The sequence below is a fragment of the Quercus robur genome, chromosome 5 (assembly GCF_932294415.1).
Source record: "Quercus robur chromosome 5, dhQueRobu3.1, whole genome shotgun sequence".
Taxonomy (NCBI): domain Eukaryota; kingdom Viridiplantae; phylum Streptophyta; class Magnoliopsida; order Fagales; family Fagaceae; genus Quercus; species Quercus robur.
The window spans coordinates 64,864,868-64,885,093 of record NC_065538.1 but is presented as its reverse complement, the minus strand read 5'-3'; the positions used below and the strand labels follow the sequence as shown (position 1 = coordinate 64,885,093).

The following is a 20,226-nucleotide window of genomic DNA, read 5'->3' as shown; positions in this document are numbered from 1 at the left end:
ATTAGAATCTAATGATGAAAAATCAAAGCCAAAAACAAGTATGATGAAGACAGCCCCACATTACATATGACACAAAGGAAAATAGATATAAGTGTATAGGATCTAAGTGTCCAAACCAAGTTCGCCATTCACAAGCTTCTTTAGAAGAGTGAGCTTTAACGTTTCAGATTACACAAGTCAATATAATTTTACGGTGTCCATGATATTCATAAGCTTCTGTAGGTAGTAACTATTAGAATTGGATTGAACATTGCAAAAAGATCTCTCTTTATTATATTTGTATTTTAAATAATTTGCTTTACTTAATTCCATGTCAATGAATCAATGATGCCACACATTTCTTTTTCCTTAGTTTTATCAAATTGTTATGGCCTGACTAAGGAAATATTAAGGCTCTTGGTGGTTTTTGTGAAGAGGATCAATTTGTTTTATCAAATTTATCCTCTCTAACCGTTGCATCAAAATTAATGTTCACAACAGTTGGGAGGGTCCCATTTACTGCTACTAACTTTTGATTCATCCGCTAATTCCCAATAAATTAAATAGTCATTGTACAATTTTTTTAATTTATGAAATTAAAATCGAAATATCTAACACTTCCCTTTGGTTTTTGCTTTGGAAGCTTGTCCAGATGAAATCACTGCTCACTACCTGATAAGTTACTAGTTTGTTACTAATGCACATGCATGAATCCTTTTTAAAATAAACACGATGCATAAATTCCTTACTAAAGTTGAATAATTAATGAGTATAGCCATTTGTCGCAAAGACAAGATATTCACTTGATGCAACCATGTCTTTTAAGACCCATCTTTTATTGTATATATATGATATAAATTTAGATATTAGATACTCTGGTGCTTTATGCAACTTATTTCAGACAAAATATACAAGACTACAACGAATTCAACCAGTTTAAAGAAACGAACAATTCTAACAAGTAACAAACCAGCGTGAAATGGCAAAGAATCAGATGCTAAAAAAGAAGCATAAAGTTTTCCAACACTTGAGCTTCTTCTACAAGCGAAACCTTTTTCTTTGGCTGAATACAAGCATTTCATTTACTGGTTGAACTATAACTCATCCATGCCAGAGTAATAATGACGGAAAACACAGGAGAAGTCCCTAGTTTCATTGCCATCCTTGCAAAGCTCTGTATATCTGCAGGAAAGAATTGGTTCATCAGCTTATGATGATTCAACTTAACATGTTGCATTAGTAATTTCAAGCTTCACCCTCTTGTTCTTGTTGCACTATAGCATAGTTTTCATCAAATTCCATAGGGCAGAAAATTGATGTGGCATGACCAACTTTTTGTTCAATTTATCTTCTTTAACAAGCAAGATGTTAACACCAGCCTGTATCAAATTTTGTAATAGCTTCAGAATTTAATTAAAATATTAATTACTTAAAATTGTAGCGACCATCCAGATTGCTGCAAATGAAACTTGGATATGCAACAGGTCGCTCAATTCCTTCAAAATGGCCTTGTAATATTGATGCTGAAGATAATTATAATATAATTCTAATAATGATAAGGTCAAACCAAAAACAAGTTCGTTCAGTTCCAATATTCAAGTTTGAAGAAGACTGCCCCACATATGAGAAAAAGGAAAATTAAGTTTAAAAAAATTGCAGGATAATCTTGGTTGGAAAAGTAATAATCACTAGTCATGGAGGTTAGATAGAGAGGTTAAGTAATTCAAAAATCACTTGGACTGATTTTTGAGGAAAGACCATTGTAGAGATAGCAAAAGTTTGATACCTATTTGTTGTGAATCTATCCAATACTAATAGGTTTATGCAAAATCAAAATAGAAAAAACAATCACACAAGAAAGACAAAGTTTTTGTGGTTGAAGCCTTCAACCTCCGTCCACGGGCAAAGTCAAAAAAAGAGTTTCATTAAGAAAATATAGATATTACAAAGGTGACTTAAAACCAAGTCCAAATACATCCAAAGAGTTCTAAACCTGGTGTGTAAAGGATCAAACTTGTGTGAAACTGACCTTTGGCCAGATATATATGGTTGACTGCAGTTGGTTTGTGCTTTCCGTGGAGGATACCCAATTCTATTAGCAGTAGGAAAAAGTGGTTTTGTTGTACATAGCTAAGACTTAGTGCTTTGTGCACTTCCATGTGCACTATTCAAGCGACCAACTCAACAACCTTAAACTTTATAGTTGTTTACTCCACACAGAACAACAACTGAAAATGAGGGAGGAAAAAAGATGGAAACAACCAACTTTATAGTTGTGTACTCCACACAGAACCACATCTGAAAATGAGGCGAAAAAAAAAGAAGAAGATCAAGAGACATAAAGTTAAGGAGATGGACTTCATTAAGTGGAATCCAGCTTCTCTAGATAATTTAGGATAAACCACATTAAAATTCTGTCAATCTTGGTCGTTGAAAATACTTTAAGCGTCCATGATTGCCACATCATTCTCACACACAAAGTCACACCGTTATTGAAAACATATTGGAGTACTCTTTTGACTGGTGTGACAGTCTCAACCGCTGGTAGTAGGGCTTGGAAAATGACAGTAGACCAAAGAAGGGGAGGTTTGTAAGCTCTATGGTCAATCAAGTGAGTAGCAGCTCAGCAGAAACATTATCAATGTACTACCTTGTCTTGTGCAATATTGTTCACCAAAGCCCTACAAGCTCCAAACGTGTTTGATAATCTCAAAATTATATTTAAAAAATCAACTTTTCCATCCTCATTTTTGGAGAACTAAAGAAAAAATTCAAACTTGCATTTACACGTGATTAATTATTTTTTTAGCTCAATCGGTAAAATCTCTAATGGTTGAATAAGAAATTTGGGATTCAATCTCCGCCTGCACCAAAAACCGATTGATGTCTTATTCTGATGATAAAGAACTATCATTAGGAGCAGACATCATAGGTTGAAACTCTCTCAAAAAAAAATTTATTTTATACAAACATGTATCTGACGTTCTCCATACTCTATGTTTAGCCTCATAGTTCATTTCTTTTCTTTTATTTTTCTTTTTTTGGCCTCAAATCAGCATATAAGTCATGCAAATTATGTACTAAAAGCATATGGGCTGGCCTCTTTATATTCATAGAAGTAGTTTAGGATAAAAGCAAATTCAATTGAGCTTAGTCTGACTAGCTAGTCTGGGCAACAGCAATATGTTTTATCAATAATCCTCGTCCATCCCAGTCTTGGCTCCAGTCTAGAAATTAGACAATAAGTACAACACGATTCAAGATATATTATTAGAATTACTCAATATGCAATGAAAGCTGACTGAAGTCACTAGTGATAAAATGATTATCAGAAGATCAGAAACTGAACAATATTTTATGCTAGAATTATGAAAATCCTGAACTGCTATACAAAGGAAAAAGGACTTACATCTCTAGAGCATGGGATGTTAATGGGCATTTTTGACCAATGTCTTTGGCTGATTCTGCTGCAAGGTTTAAGTCTTTAGCCTGCAGCACAAAGAAGTACATAAAGATCAGATCCAAAGATTTAAATTACAAACCACTAGTTAGGTATGTTTCTAATAATATTTTATGACAAGAAAAACCAAGAATAGTCAGGCAGGTCTTTAGCCTACTTGACTCATCCTAGCTCTCAAATAAGCCCATCCAAGGATTAAGTGCCCCACTGAGTGATTGGGCAACCAAGTGAAGCAGAGAGTACAGGCACACAACAGGTTTGGGGAGTACATGACCATGTTATCTAAATTAACATAAAAAAAGTCATCATTTTAAAAGCAAACAAGCTAAACCACTTACCATAAGCTTAGATGCAAACCCACCGTCATAATTCCTAGAAGAGGGTGCTCCTTCCATCACTCCAGGAACTGGATTATAGCTGTCACTGTCATTTGCATGTCCTTAGTATATAAATACTGATTAACCCAGGAGAAATGCAGATTTACTTAAATTTGAGCCACAAGGCTAACAACCTGATAATATGCCCCACTGGTAGAGAAATTCAATTATATCTCTCAAGACCACTATTGAACTACTGATATCCAATGACCTAGAAAAGCCATATTCCTGATCTGTTTCTGTTAGTGGTGGTGAATGCACAATAATTCAATATACATTGTTGCCCACTTCTAACAGCATAGCTTTTGGGATAGATGGTTGCAAATGGTTTCTACAACAAATATATGGATGTATCCATCCAAATTACTATTTTAATGAAGGTTTTTTCTGATGTCATAAAAGGAGAGGAGTCTGGGAAACTATGTTATGTGTCTCCAAGGTACCTTTAAAAAAAAAAAAAAAATTTGGGTTTATCTTATGCAAATTTCTGCCAACAAAGTTTTACTTTGAGGAAGAGGTTCCAATCTTAATTCATTTTTGTTTTGCCGATTCATAACTTTTAGTCACATTAAGATCATCTTTCAGCACAAACTTCAGAACTAGTTTAGGGTACTCGTGCTTCCATTGTAGTCTTGTTTGAAGGAGAGTATCAAATGTCACTAACAGATGAGTATAAAAGAAGTATTAAATACCTACTCCAACAGCGAGCACTTGAAGAGTTGAATACTTTTGTCAGAGTACTGGCAGAAATTCCCAGAGACTGACCAAGAGCAAGGGCTTCTGAAACACCAAGCATGCTAATAGCCATTGCCAAATTATTGCAGATCTTTGCGGCCTATACAACAAACCCATGCTCCAAGTATCAAATACTTGCAACAGATTCTGATTGGCTAAGAGTTAAGAACAAGATTCCAGAATAAGCAAAGAATAGCTATATTTCCTTCATTCACAGACTATTACACAGCAACATGGAAGTGTATGCTCTTGTGATGAAGGATGAGGAAAGGAAACCTGAGAAAAATGTCCTTAAACAGATATAATTTTGATCATTTGTTAAAAGTTTTCCATTTCTTTCCTGATGTACAAAATTGAAACATCTCACTCTTGAATGGTGAACTACCACAAAAGCAAGCTGAAGATTTAAGCATGATGAGGTAGATTTTTTCAAATCACATTTCAGTTGAGACTAGGGTTGGACCCATTTGAGTTGATCAGTCATGCAGATTTCCATGTATGCATTTCAAGGACAGTACTGATATCTTCTTATCCAAATAAATGTGTCAGGATGGGCATGCTAGATAAGACAGTAGCTTATAACCTCAAAACACAGAATACAATCAATGTTGTATTGTTGTTGAAAAGCAAGAGGCAAATTATGTTAGATTGCACCAGAGAATATCTGCAAAGAGAACCAAGCAAACTCAAGTGATCACAACTTCCATTACCACATGAATCATAATATTAATGCAACAAACCAAATGACCAATCTAAATGGATTCTTGGAGACTATTAAGTGATTCTTTTAGCACTCCATTGAACATATTGAGGTTATACTAATCATATATTCTTATGCCACAACAATAAAGCTTTCTTCATGATGGTTCCTAAATGCTAAAAGATGCTATATAGGACCTAAAATGATTTTTTTTGGTATTTATTACAAAGTTATATGATTCATCACTCACTTATATCCTCCAAATAACTTTATTTAAACTCTCAATTATGCTTAGAAAGATGAGTATATGAAGCTCAGACACAAACAATGTTAAAATAAAGAACAGAAATAGCCAGTATTGATGTTAGAATGCGGAAGCCAGAGAGAAAGAGGACTCAGGGGAATTACACAGTTTGGCCTGATGGCCTACGACCACAGGATAAAGCCCCAGCAGCTACATCTTTACCATATGATCAAGTGTGTGTTACACAGAACCCTAATGAGCGTACTTATAAGTGCAAGGGTTAACCCTACATGGGCTTAAAATATAAATAGGCCTCTTGGACCATTACACATAATAAGTCATAAACCCATATCTTAAACAAACAATACCTACTATAAGTCAACTTTTTATTAAATAAACAAAACCGCATGGTTTCAATATGGGATCTTCATTCTCTGATATAAGAATATTTTATAGCATCTCATCCCAACATTGTGCAGTGACATGTATGCTTCTCTGTTAGTCCAAGTTTATTCAGAAAAGTAAGATCACCTCAGAAGGGAAATATAAAAGACGGTTTTAGGAGTGTATGCTGAGAGTTTTAAATTATTTCCTCCATCATTAATTTAACTTTCAAATACTCCATATGGAAATAAGTAAAAAAAATAACATCAGAAAGTTAAACTTCAAGAATGTATGAGAACTTACTGAACCATTTCCTGCTTTCCCACAATATATTGTGTTTTGGCCCATTGAAAGGAATAAGGGTTTTGCAGCCAGAAAAGCTTCCTCGGATCCACCAACCTGGAATAATGCTAGCTTTTGTTCATAAGTTGATCATTATCAGAATACAAAATTTGGGTGCCTTCAACCTAACACAGCCTCCCCAACCTCTACACCATACAGGTCTCCTAGATGTAAACAATCCTCTTGTTTAAATGAAGAAAAAGCAACAATAGTAGCTAAATTTAATTTCAGAAAGAAAACCTAACTATGTAAAAATGTTGAACCATTGGCATAACAGATTCTCATCTGTGAGAGAAAACTAATAATCAGGGACCATGCCACTAAAATTTATACTAAAAGGTGGCAAACTTTGCTACAAATGCAATATAATTTGAATTAGGAAATTTCTTAATGATTAGGCATAAATAAGTTGACTTCTCGTTAGAATTTTGATCCCACCAAATTGGTTAGCATTTACAGATACATTACATTTTAATTTAAATTGATAGCAGGTTGCTAGATTATCTAGGATTTCTGTTTATCAGATGGGAAAAATTTGAGATCATCAGTCAAATTCTAAACAAGTGATGTTTGGTGTAGGTGGTATTTATGGGCCTACACCAAAGCCATGCATTTCCAGTTTCAAATAGATGTAATAAGGATACACTAAAGAAGGTGAGGGCAACAAGAAGCCATGGAATTATAGTTGAACAATTCTGGATTCTAATTAATTAGTTCATTATGAATTGTAATATGCTACTTTTATGGCCAAAAAACACAATATCCTGTGATGACAAGACTACTCTGACAGAACTAAAAAGAAACCATGAAAAAAAGGGAATAACTGTATCAGAGAAGCTCAGCTTGTTTACTTTCATATAGCCAAAAAGGTTGTCAGATGGGGTTCCAAAGGGGATCTTTTATGTGTCTTCTGAAGGGTAAGCTTGAGACAAGAGGATCGCCTTTATATTGAGTGCTCTATCATTTGAAGATTATGGAGGGAGATCCTTTTGAAGTGTCTTTTTGATAGATAGTGAGTGGGTGGTTGAGCTCACTTGGGTGATCGATACTCATTTTAAGTAATGGTTTCAGGCACACATAACATAAGCTTGCTTGGCATGCTACTTTCTACCTTATTTGGAGTAATAGGAATGAGAGAACTCAAAGTAGTAGAGCTAGAAGTCACTTTGAAGGACAAAAGTGGAATCATACCATGAAAGTAAGTGTGCCAGCTTCTGCAGCAAGAACACCCCCAGATACTGGAGCATCCAACATGACAGGAATTACCAAATTGTCTACAAATAATGAAATCTGTCAGTCCTTATATATGGACAAGCATAAGGTAAGTCAAGCATATCTAAAGATAAAATTATGATCATGTATCAAAGTTCCACTTCCTCCCCTACCAAAATAAATAAATAAATCAGAGATTCTCTGGTTCAAGATCAATATGAAGGCAGGTTTCACCAAAAGTAATTCATTAGAAATGCCAAATTGTTAAGATGAGTCTATGCTACAAAAGATTATAACATACTAAGTGATCCATACTTTTAAGGTAGGGCTATGTTTAGAGTACATAATCATGACAGCACCAATGCATGAATAATCGATTTCTCAGTAGATGCAGTCTTTTTAAATTCCATTCTGTATTTTCCTATTTTCCAATATCAACTGATATCTTGGTTTATATCTCTTGACTAGTTAATGGACAAAATTCAGTAACTTTAGAATTTATTTTGAATATTTCATCTATCACATTATCCATTTTAATATGTATTAGGTTACTAGTTAAAAGCTTCAAAAAATTAAAAATTAAAAAAGCATCAAAAAAGGTTACTAGTTTAAAGGTAAGTCAGTTTCTGTAATTGTTGCTCTCAGCTTGGTGTTAGAGAGTAGTTCTAAGACCTAGTCCCCTTTCCAGGATTGTATTTAAGTTCATGACATTGGTGTTTTCCAAGTGTGTTTCCTATGTCTTATTTTGTAACTCTTCTGTTATGTAAATCATTTTTATGATTCCTTCTGCTCCATTCTTGTGTAGGTCCTGTACGATCTTGAATCAAGGTGCAAGAGAGAGAGAGAGAGAGAGAGAGAGAGAGAGAGAATAGAAAGAAGTTTGAGGAGTAATCCACATCCCTGTTATGTGGATACACTACTTTATAGCCAAAATATCAACAGCCATACACACAGACAGGACAAGAACTTGAAAAGTTTCTAAATTATAATAGGCAAGATTATAACTAACATATACAATGGCAAGCATCACAAATGACTGGCAGGCAGGTCAAGCTAAAACACAGTCTGCTTAGTACTTTAATTTACTAGTTAGTTTTACCTTTCTTTCCCTTTAAATTACATTTAGATACAGTCACAGAAAGCTTTCTCGATGTTTGTGGATCAATAGTAGATGAATCTATTAATAACCATGGTCTTAGGAGATTGCCACCTTGAAGCAAACCTTTTGGTCCAGTGAAAACATCAAATACCTACATAAATTCTATCAGTATGTTGATTCTGGCATCAAGACCAAAAAAGAAAAAAAAGACGTTCATTCTGTCTACGCAGAGTTAATGACAACAACCACCTTGGAAGTAAGAACCATTATATAAATATAAACAAAACACATTCAAGACCATACTCTAGTGTTATAGACTCAAAACTCAACCTATCAAAATTTGAGTTGGTGCTTGGGTAGAAAACATTATAGCACTCACAAAGGCATCTTATAAGCAATAATAACTAAAATGAATGATTATTTCAAACCCGGGAATCAGCCTCTCAAAAACAAAATTGGGAGGTAGGGCTATCTACCAATCATCTCTCCCACACCCACACCCCATTAAACTGGGAGTTTTGTGCACTAGGTACATCCATTGTAATAATTATTTCAATCAAATCCCAAAAATATGTAACTTTCTATTTATCTGTATTAATATTTGATTTTTGAATCGTTCTTCACATTGTGCTCTCTTGTTTACATCATTAGCACAATATGTACACATACAGTAATTTAATTCATAAATGACTTGTTGGTACAGTTTACATACAAATCTGTAGCAAAGCTGACAGATACTTTGGAGCCAAAAGTTATGATATCAATATTTTCTTCTTTTTAGAGGTGTCATCTCCTAGGTGTTTTGTATAATACAGCAGAGATACATGGCATCTTCAATATTTTCTTCCTTTCTTGAATAAAAAAAATTCAAAATAGCCAAACAGGCATCATTCATGTACACACTAAGTGTACAAGAGCAGCACCAGTGAAACTGAATTTTACAAGGGATGTATTAATCAAGAAAAGTAGTGGAACTTCCACTACTTTACTTGATTTTTTCTTATTCCACCGTGGAAGAAGAACAAATCAACGAAGAGATCCTTCAAACTAAGAAAATTAAAAAATGAAGGTACATAGTGAATCCTATTATAATTAAGATGGATAGGTCCTTCACACAATGTAATTTTTCTTATTTTGATATTCAAGCATCATCAATGCATATGCATGGACTTGATACAGAATCTAAGCAGCAAAAATGAAGCTTTATATTGTCCACCAAATATAAAACATCACATTCATAGTTTAGTTGTATATTAAACAAAAACTAATTTCAAATAGTGATAAATTTCATTAATATAAGAACTTTTATTTCTTTTTTTGCTTGTTAGAACTCACGAAAGTTGAAGATGAGTGGACTTTCTTTAGACACTTGGAAGAAATACAGAAGAACAGCAGTGCAGGCAAAGCATGCAATATGGTGTCAACAATGAGAATATAATTCAGCGGGTTTTGATGATACAGGGTAATCAACTAGGTAGTTGCGGTCACCCGGCAAATTTTAAAATCAAAATAGGCTTTCACTAAGAATCAGGTACAAGACATTATCATTTGCAAAGTTGGATAGAATACCAGGGTCCTATAAAAATAGTTCCCAGGTACTTGGGGATATGCCAGACTAAAATACAGTGTCCAAATTAATTATTGGACATATATTTGGAATCTGAAGGTTTGGGGACAAGCCAGACTAAAATTCGAGTGTGAAATTTTAAGTGGGATAAAAAAGAAATCAAGAAATATTAATAATGATTATGAGCTGGCTAACTAATATTAAATAACAATTTTATGACTTATCAAAAAATATTTTGGATTTAAATTACATAATTGAAAGGGAAACTTGATCAGACTGAATGGAAGTAATCCATAAAATATATATTCCTTATATTAAATGATGAAAAGTTCACATTAACATCCAAAATAGGTGATGGCAAACATTTGAAGAAGATTAAGCTTTAAATTTGGTGAGTTACTACATTATGGAAGACCATGGAACTAAGCGATGCAAATAATAGAATTGAATAGGTGTATACAAAGAGAAAAAGAATGAAACTATAGAAGTATAAAACTCACATGAGATGAAGAAGGCAACATTGTTATTACAACATCACTTGCTTCTGCAACTTCAAAAGGTGTTTCTTTTGTTGGAACTCCCATATCAGAGAACTTCTTCATGGCATTACAATTTCTGAAAATCAACCAAACTTTCCACATTAATTCACATTAGATATGTGCATGGTAATCTTTTCATCAACGGAACAGCCCAAATTAAATTTACAGCACACTTGAAAGGGCTTCACTGCCATGAAGTAAATGTTCATTGCCCTCATTTTCTACATAGCATGATGTGAATTCTGCACTGACTTGAACATTTCTTATTGTACAACAAATGAAATAACTAATTGAAATCCAAACAAATTGAAGAACTCAAAATACTAACTTGAGGAAAGGAAAAGATTCAAGTACATTACATGTCATGAACAGTCACATTGTATCCAGCCTTCAAAAGATTATTCACCATTCTGGAGCCCATATTTCCCAGCCCAATGAACCCAACACTCTGTAATACAAAAATAGTTTGAGAAATTCTTAAACAACTCTGCAAAAAAACTCACAGTAAAAAAAAATGCCAGATTTTCAACTGGGTCGTGCTAAAAACCCATGAAGCAATTATAAATATTTTAGAGCCTGAATTTTCATACCCCAGAAAGCCACAACCCACAATATATATAATCATCAATTCTTTTCAAAAATTCAAAGGAAATAACATGATGAAATTGCAGAATTCATTGTTTAACATAGAGCTAACTCATTTAGGCTGCCTTAATTTACAGTCAACTGTATATGGTTGCACTTATATCTCAGCAGAGAAGAAATTAAGGACCCAGAAAAGGCAACGGTTAGAAGAAAGAGAAGAAAGCTTTACCTCAAACTGGGATGATGAAAAACTGCGTATTGAAGAAGAAGAAGAAGAAGAAGAAGAAGAGGATATAAGAGAAGATTTGTGGTTGGAAAGAGAAAGCAGTGCTGCTCTCACCCTGCAAATCGCCATACTCATCATCTCATGAACTATCACTACACTTTGTGCAGATAAATATGAACAACAAGCTCACTTCTATTATTATATCAATTTGTAATGGAAAGCTATACGATTGTTTATTCATAAAAGACAATGTCTTTTTCTTGCCAACTCTTTTTTTTTTTTTTTTTTTCCTTTTTTTGGAAAACTCAGCGGGTGATTTCACTCGTGAAAAGTTTTGATTTCAGTTTATGCTTTGTTGTTACAATGAAGACTAAAGAAAGGATAAAAACTGAAACTCTGGATGGGATTGACAATAATGCATGTCTTTTTACTTTTTCCATTTATCAATGATTCCATTTTAATAACTCACTTTTTCAAAGTACATAAAAAACTAAGTAAACTAATGATGCCGAATGCACACTAATTGGTTAGAGTTTTCTAAGGACGCAAGGCCAATAAAAAGAATTTTAAATTGTAGATTGAGGTGGACCTATAAAAAGAATTAAGATTGTGGTGGACCTATGTGTGAAATAATAAACTAATTTAGGAATTTGTTGTGAATTTTTGGTATGGCTTTAGTTTTTTTTTTTTTTTTTTTAGAGAGTTTTAACTTATGGCGTCCGCTCCTGATGATAATTCTTTATCATCAGATCAAGACACCAATCAGTTTTTGGTATAGATGGGGATTAAACCCCAAATCTCTTATACAACTATCAGAGACTTTACCAGTTGAGTTAACTGGAACCCACTGGTATGGCTTTAGTGGTGTAAACAATATTTGAATTTAAGTATTTTGTTTGACCATTAAAAAACTTGAGTTGTCTGAAACCCCCCCCCCCCCCCCTCTCTCTCTCTCTCTCTCTCTCTCTCATTTTATTGATGATATTTTAATAGACACTATAGTATTACATTTTCTTTCATGTTTTTTTTTTATCTTTAAGTTTTGTCTTGGTCTGATAATAGAATACGTCATGGGTTGAAACTCTCTCCAAAATAAAATTTTAACTTAATAATTGGGCTTAATTGTCTTACTACTAGTAGCTTTCTAGAATATCACCTGACATTTAAGAATTTAAATCTCTAACATTTTTCACTTAATTATAATTGTAATTTGTTATGTATAAAATGTGTCTATTATATATATCAAAAAAAAAAAAAATCTATTGTACTGATCAGAAAATAGAAAAGTATATGTACCCTTTGTCATGTTGATCTATAATCTATAATAGCCACTTCAACTCATATGTTAAGTTGTTTCTAGTATTGTAGATGTTATCTTTTCTGATCAATATGATTATCTTCTTTTATGATGATTGAAGATGGGTGTATAAATGTAAAGAGGCCTACTCGAATAAATATTCAAAACCCAACGGCCCATAACTCAAAAGGTCTGGACTCTGGCGAGGCCGCAACTCAAACCAGCCTATTACCAAATCTGTTTTGGATCACCAGGAGACACAACCGAAAGAACCCAACCCGCCAGAACAAAAGGCTAGCAATAGAAATAAATTGGTACTTTCTGGGCTCGGTTCAAACATGAAAATTTGTTTGGATACACGAAATAGGAAAATTGATTTTTTTTTTTTTTTAATATATAGGAAATAGGAAGCCAAACTGAATTGGACTGGGCCATAGTAAAATAAGAATGGTCTTTAATTAGACAGGGCCAAATTGAATTGATTTTTTAGCTTATTACAATTTGGCCCAGTTCAATTCAATTTTGCCATATTACAATTTGGGCCAGTCCAAATGAATCTCTCAATACAATTTAGCATGTTACCAAAAATCCTAATGAATCTTATTATTTGCATTTTAATTTCAGTAGGATCAGTTGGCAAACTGATTGAGTGGTTCTCCTGCAACTTGTCTTTAAAAAAATTTCGAGAATACGATAATACTGGACCTCCTGCAATCTCTTTTGCAGCCAGTATACATTCACAAATGTAACAAGCAGACTAATTTATAAACCATATGAGCATTTAAGGACACAACTGGATAGCTCTTTATCTGGAGATGGTTTCCACAAGTTAGACCATTGGTTGTACAAAAATTAAGAAGACACAGGGTGCAACACTTTTTAAGCACAGTATTTCCTAATCCCTATTGCATTTGTCATTAGGAAGCCATCTCAAAGCAAAAGTCAAAGCACATCATGGTAGCAAAATTTAAAATTTTGTACCCCATTGAAATATGCTCCATTTTTACAACAATGGTTAATACAATTAGCAGAGCATGCGAACATGCCACATCAAGAATTCAGAAAGGGAGGCTAATAAGATATTAAATTCCCAGAAAAACTCAAGCCTAGACAAATTGGATTCAACACCAAACTATATAGATGAGAGATCTTCATATATGGTCTTGATACCTTGCCTCTCAGAAACTGATCGTATACAGCGTAAAGCTATTCCAAGGACCTCCTTCATTCCCTTCTCAATTGCTGGATTCCCCATTTCCAGCATCACTGCAGGATCAAAACACTCTGTGCCCCGACCTTCTGCTGCCCTCAACCGCACCCAATCTGTCAAATCAACACCCCCCTCTAAACCAGAGATTACATCACCAGCACACCTTCCTGTTAGAAGTTCTAAAAGTATCACTCCAAAGGCATAAACATCAGACTTGAAGGAAGGCAGTGGCTTCTTGGAAGCAGCCAACTCTGGCGCACGGTAACCTAAAACCCCAGCATCAAGAATCTGTTCAATGGTGCCAGCCTGGGTCATGAGGCGATGGAGGCAATAATCAGCAACACGTGCATTTAGATCAGGCCCATCCAACAGTATATTTGTTGCTTTCAAGTTACCATGTGGTACAGCACGATCAAAATGGAGATAGTTCAGGCCACGTGCAACATCAACTGCTATTTTGAGCCTTTGGGCCCAGGTTAACGGCGGACCTTTTCTTCCTGGCCGGTCTGAAAATAGGGATGCATCAGAAATTTAAAAAACTAAATAGTGACGTATAGAAAGAAACATATACAGATACATATAGATACATATAAAATAAATCAATGTCATATTAAAAGGGACAAATGCAAAAGGCCTTCTTTCATCTTAGTTACAACAAAACTTTGCAAAAGCTTCTTGTAAGGAGATTCCTGCATGAAACTGCCACATAATAAGGTTTGTATTGGTTGAAATCTTAACATCTAGCCAACAAGCAATAATCTTGGCTAAAACATATAAGGTAATGTGTAATGAGGTGACAAACAATACCGGTTCATGGCAAATAAACACTAGGTCAATTTTTTGCCAACTCCTTAACTGTCCTTACTCCTTAAGGGGCATGATAAATTTACACTTGTACCAAAAGCTTCAGCTATTAGGGAAAATTTCTATTTAAAAATTTAACCATTATATTAACAGTCCCCTATAAGCGTGGGCCCAAACTCCACTCAATATGCAAAGAACCACATGGAATTACTAAGTTTTAAATGGGATGTAGAGTGGAGACAAGGGTTTGAACTCAGGACCACCTACTTTGATACTATAGTAAATTACCACCTATCCTAAACATTTAAGCTGTTAGAAAAATGAATTTAATCATTTAAACATTATTCTAACAATGACCAATAAACAATCAATAACATTAGAACGCCAAAATGATGATTCGGTCAGGCTATGATGAAAAATGCTAAAGTGAATGGATAATTTATTTAAAGATTTTGGTAAGTGGTTATACAAGAATTTAATAAGTGACTTCCTGATTCACAAGGAAAGTTGATTTTTCATGTATGTAGTACTGCTTATACTAGTTGGTTCTACTAAGAATGTCTGGAGTAGAAGGAAACATCGATTAGTAAGAAAAATCAGTGAATGTAATTTATATGAAATAATGATGGTATGAGGATCTAGTTGCTCAAGTATTAATGCTACCAATTATTGTGTCACACTGCTATTTGGCACATCATGAATAAAATTTAGCACAAAGGATGCCAAATTCAATTAAGAACACATTACACATCTCACTTAAAATAAGCAATATTATTGTGCTTCTACAGATTGCGTCAACATGTAAAGTTTCTTATCACTCCATCAGAAAGGAGAACTAAGATAATATGCACAAGACCAACAATAATTTGCCTATTGAGGCGTTTTGGTGTAGGTTCACTAACACCAACTATCTTTGACAGAAAAAATTGACCATGCGTCCAACGCAGATATCGCCAGATATTTCAGCTTCTAACAAAAAAGTTTAAGATAGAAAGAATGCAAAAAACAGCACTCTCCGAACATGATCTCTCCCATAGCTTAACCCTGAGTTCATAAGCTTGATAAATTGTGTAATTGTTTCATCTTTATTTCCTTCACCAGATCATGAAGCCAAATGCAAAGGAAATTTCTATTAGGACTCACATAGGGTCCCCTATGAGCTGATCTAGTGAGTACCAAAGCTATGCTTAGATGTATATATTAAAAGCAGGATATGGGCATTTGTGAGCATCTTTGTTGTACCATTTGTTAAGATCGCTTCACCTGTTACAGGTGTCAATGTCCATAACACAACTACATAACAACTTATCAAAACAAGGGTAAGGACAAAATGTTACCATATAGAAAGCTTGCAAGACTTCCAGGTGCGATGTAATCTGAAAGAATGAGCTTCTCATGCTGTGTAGGCCCCCAATAGTACCCTCTTAAACCCACCACATTTGGATGCCTGATGTTTGTAAACTTTTTAGCCTCCTTGGCAAACTCTTTCCTCTGTTTTGCTACCCCTTCTCTCAACCACTTAACTGTCAAGAACATCCCATTTTCCAGTGTTGCCCTATAAGAAGTCCCATGGCTGCTTCTCCCCAATACTTCAGCTGGTGCGCGAGACAGCTCCTCAGGTGTTAACGTGATGGTATCATCAAGAAAATGCAACTCACCAATTAATCGATCTGGTGATCTCACATCCAGTCTTGCAAAGTGCTCACCAGTGAGTGAATCCCCAGACTCAGGTGACCAAGAGAAATGGCTAGTTTTTGATGGGGAAAAGCCAGTTGCAGCTGCCGTTTTTTCTTCGGAACTGATTATCTCAGATGAGGATCCTTTCTTGGAAGCCACGAGATCCTCAGCTGAAACTACCAAAGCACCGCCACTATCTGTTCCACTAATGCCTGAGGCGTTTGGTGGAGCTCGCCTGCTGACTGATTTTTTTATATCACGTTCTGGTGGGGGTCTCCTTGATAGACGGATGTAATGTACAAAGATAGCAAGCAGTATAAGAATGAAAACACCAGCCACGCATGAAACAATAATTATGACTTTGACAATAGTGTTCATTGGCTTCTTCTTGTGGTTTTCAGCTGGAGAATTGTTTGCCCCAGAAGAACCACCACCAGGTAAACTTAACCTAGAATTTCCAGGGTAGAAAGAAGAACTAGGGAACTTTCTCAGGTTTTCAGGGACAACCCCTGAAAGATCATTATGTGAAGCATTAAAGCTGTCAAGGGTATCAGGCAAGTTGTTTGGTAAAGGACCTGTAAAGTGGTTCTGTGATATATCCAATGAGCTTAATGAGCTCATGCCTGCCATGGAAGTTGGCAGAGAACCAGAAAAGTTATTTCCAGCAATATTGAGCAGTTGAAGTCCAGTCAATGACCCAAATTGATCTGGAAAATAGCCACTAAATTGGTTATGAGAAAGATCTAGAATTTGTAGATTGTGTTCACCAGCGGAAGGAGGAGAGAACTTAATATCACCAGTCAATATATTGTTTTCAAGATGAAGCTCTTGCAAAGTGGGCATTGTTAACAGATCAGCTAGAAGCTTTCCATTTAGCAGGTTGGAGCTGAGATCAAGAACTCTAAGCTTTGGATACTGTGTGATAACTGTTGGCAGCATGCTACTAAGAGAATTATGGGAAAGGTTGAGATAATTTAAACGCAAAAATTGTGGGGTTACTTCAGGGACAGGCCCTGTCAAATGATTCTGACTGAGATCAAGGAATTCAAGGTTACCCCATTTTACCATCCTCGTTAAATTTCCTCCGAATTTGTTCTTCGATAGATCAAGTACTGCACAGCTTCCAGTCAGCAAAGGAAGCTCGCCTGTGAGTCCGTTCGAAGAGAGATTAAGAGTGTGAAGAGTTGTTGACGTGATCATACTTATTGGCCCTGAAAGATGAACATGAATGTGAGACACAATGATTTACATAACATAGTAGTAGTGCAGGCAATGGAATGGTTCAACATAATATATTAATTGTGAATTTCAGTACTGCCAGAATAAACAAAGTAACTATTTAAGTACCTGACAGATTGTTGGCACTCAAATCCAGTTCAGTAAGTACTAAAGAATCTCCTTTCAGTAGGCCATTAGGAACAAACCCAGAGAATCCGTTGTTGCTGAGCTTGAGGACTTGGAGGTCATAAACAAAATTAAATTCAGGCAGTTCTCCAGACAGCTGGTTGTAGCTCAGATCCAACACCTTCAAGTTCTCAAAGAGCTGTAGCTCACCTCCACTCACCAATGATCCAGTGAGCTGGTTGTGGCTAAGATTCAAATGCTTAATAGTCTCAGAAATACCCGGTAAAAACTTCTGCTGCTGCGAACTAGAACTACCTAGCATGTTCCCACTGAAGTCGACATAAATGGCAGTTGATAGAAGCAAAAATTGAGCATCCAGATAACCATCAAACATATTTCCATGCAAGTCAAGCACCTCCAGACCAGAAATCAGCTCAAAACCTATTGGGATTCTCTTTGTAAAGCCATTAAAAGATAGATTCAGTGATACCAAGCGAGTGAGCTTTGTCAATGATGTTGGCAGCGACCCGGATAAGGAATTGTGGCTCAAGTCCAATGTCTGGATTGAGGCAAGCCCAGATATGGAATCCGGAATTGAGCCAGAGAAGTTGTTCCCAGCCAATGAGAGGTTTCTTAAGCTCGCTAACTCACCAATCCCCGGCGGTAAAGATGAAGAAAACAGATTATTAGATACATCCAGAAACTCAAGGCTTTTCAAGTCAGCTATATTCTCAGGAATCTTGCCTGACATGGAATTGTTTGACATGGAGAGTTTCAAGAGTTTAGTGAGGTTGGAAAATACACTCAAGTCCACATCAGCAGACAGACCTAAGTTATCAAGAACAACCCCAGCAACATTTCCACCATTGCAAACAATTCCATTCCAAGAAGAAGGGCAGCCATTAAAGTCAATAGATTCCTCATTCCATGAACTGAGGACATAACCAGTGGGATCATGCTTGATACTTTTCTTGAATTCAAGCAGCGCCAAAATGTCTTGTGAAGGAAGCTGCCCCATGGCAGAGAGGAAAAATAAAGATGCCACTAAAAGAGTAATGACCTTCATGCTAATCCTTTCAATGTGAAGAACACAGAGAAAAGCTTTTCTCAGCTTCTAATCCACAAACCCAAATAGGCACAACTGATTTCCACACCACTTACTGTAAAAAACAATAACAGAACCCAGGAAACAACTCAACAATCCTTCACTACTATGAGGAATCAGCCTAATCTGGTGAAGAGAAATGGGGTTTTTGAGCTGTCAAACCCACGAATTCAAAGGAGAACACAAAGTTGGCTGAATACTTTACAATAAAACAAAAAGTACGCAACAACCATTCTTCAAAAGCATGAAAGATTACCACTTTGGAAAGCCCAAAAAGGAGAACTTCAGAATAATCAAAGCATCCAAAGTCCCCAAATAACACAGTACTTCACCTAACAAACAACCAAACGCTTGGAAGCCAGAACATCAAAAGGCTGGTCCTCCTTCCAATGAAAGTCATAAACACAATAATGCTTAGCAAAGAACAAATTTTTAACCACTCAAAGCGTAGCTAAAGCATTAAATGACTGAAATGTACCATACAAAGTGAGTCGCTTTCAGAGATCTAACCAGAGCAAAAATGGAGCATTTTTCTTACCAATGTTCCTCCTTGATTCACAATGTAGGCTCAGCAGAAACTACCCCTCCCAAAGATTCAATCTTTTTAGCAACAAGGTCACTACCTTGCAAAGTTCAGACTTCAGAGCTTTGAACAATCTGATACCATCAAGTCCCACATGGATTACAGCTACAAAAACAAACCCATGAAGAAACAAGAAATGGGTCTCTTACCAAATGGACAAAGAGAGTCAAGAGACTGCATTAAAGAGAAGGGACCCAGAAAATTTTTTGGCCAGCTTAATAAAAGGTACAAAACAGCACTAAAACGGTACAAAGCTCTAATGTTTCTTTAATGAAAAAAAACAAGACCTTCAAAAAAAAATATTAGCAGTGTCCCTTTTCACTAGTTTCTTTTTAGGAGGCATGTGAAAATAAAAATATTGACTAATATGAGGACCCCAAAAATCAAACCCTTAATTTGTTTGTCTGCATTGGATGCTTAATAGAAAATAAAAACCCTAGTTTTTGTTCATTCTTTTGAGGGGTTTAGTGTCAGGTAGTGACAAAGTAAGCGGGAAAATCTTTAGGATTTTTCATTTTTTTAGTGTAACTTTTTGTCTAAGTGGAGAATTTACCCGCCAAACAAAAAAAATATATACATATAAGAGAGAGAATCTCTCTCACTTTCCTAGTGGACATCAAAGGATTTATCAAATACAGTTTAAGATTTGCACTTTTTTATTTTTATAAAAAAACAAAACACACACAATGACACAACAAACAAAGTCTGTTGAGCTTAGAAAGAGCGTGGGGGAGTGTGTTTGGTCAGTGCCACGTAG

General features: G+C 35.4%; 2 protein-coding genes across 5 annotated transcripts; both read right to left on the bottom strand.

Moving 5' to 3' along the window:
• Positions 1 to 845: 845 nt before the first annotated feature.
• On the bottom strand, positions 846 to 11,795 carry LOC126726690 (probable 3-hydroxyisobutyrate dehydrogenase, mitochondrial). 4 transcript variants are annotated; one of them, XR_007656031.1, is made up of 11 exons: positions 11,453 to 11,795; positions 10,998 to 11,086; positions 10,600 to 10,714; positions 8,533 to 8,683; positions 7,413 to 7,495; positions 6,183 to 6,278; positions 4,509 to 4,651; positions 3,778 to 3,862; positions 3,389 to 3,468; positions 2,009 to 2,277; positions 1,027 to 1,161 (listed from the first exon to the last, which is right to left on the bottom strand). XR_007656031.1 is itself a non-coding variant. In XM_050432015.1 (10 exons), the coding sequence occupies exons 1-10, from the start codon at positions 11,585 to 11,587 to the stop codon at positions 1,074 to 1,076; spliced, it is 1,065 nt and encodes a 354-aa protein (XP_050287972.1). In that variant the 5' UTR covers positions 11,588 to 11,790; the 3' UTR covers positions 846 to 1,073. The 4 variants fall into 4 exon arrangements, 3 of the variants coding, with proteins under 3 accessions (XP_050287972.1, XP_050287973.1, XP_050287974.1); XM_050432015.1 differs by lacking the exon at positions 2,009 to 2,277 and having other exon boundaries at positions 846 to 1,161; positions 11,453 to 11,790; XM_050432016.1 differs by lacking the exon at positions 2,009 to 2,277 and having other exon boundaries at positions 846 to 1,161; positions 10,993 to 11,086; positions 11,453 to 11,789.
• A 1,842-nt stretch (positions 11,796 to 13,637) lies between these two features.
• LOC126726689 (LRR receptor-like serine/threonine-protein kinase GHR1) lies at positions 13,638 to 19,883 on the bottom strand. The gene is made up of 3 exons (XM_050432014.1): positions 17,785 to 19,883; positions 16,098 to 17,648; positions 13,638 to 14,462 (listed from the first exon to the last, which is right to left on the bottom strand). The coding sequence occupies exons 1-3, from the start codon at positions 18,845 to 18,847 to the stop codon at positions 13,879 to 13,881; spliced, it is 3,198 nt and encodes a 1,065-aa protein (XP_050287971.1). The 5' UTR covers positions 18,848 to 19,883; the 3' UTR covers positions 13,638 to 13,878.
• Between the last annotated feature and the right edge of the window lie 343 nt (positions 19,884 to 20,226).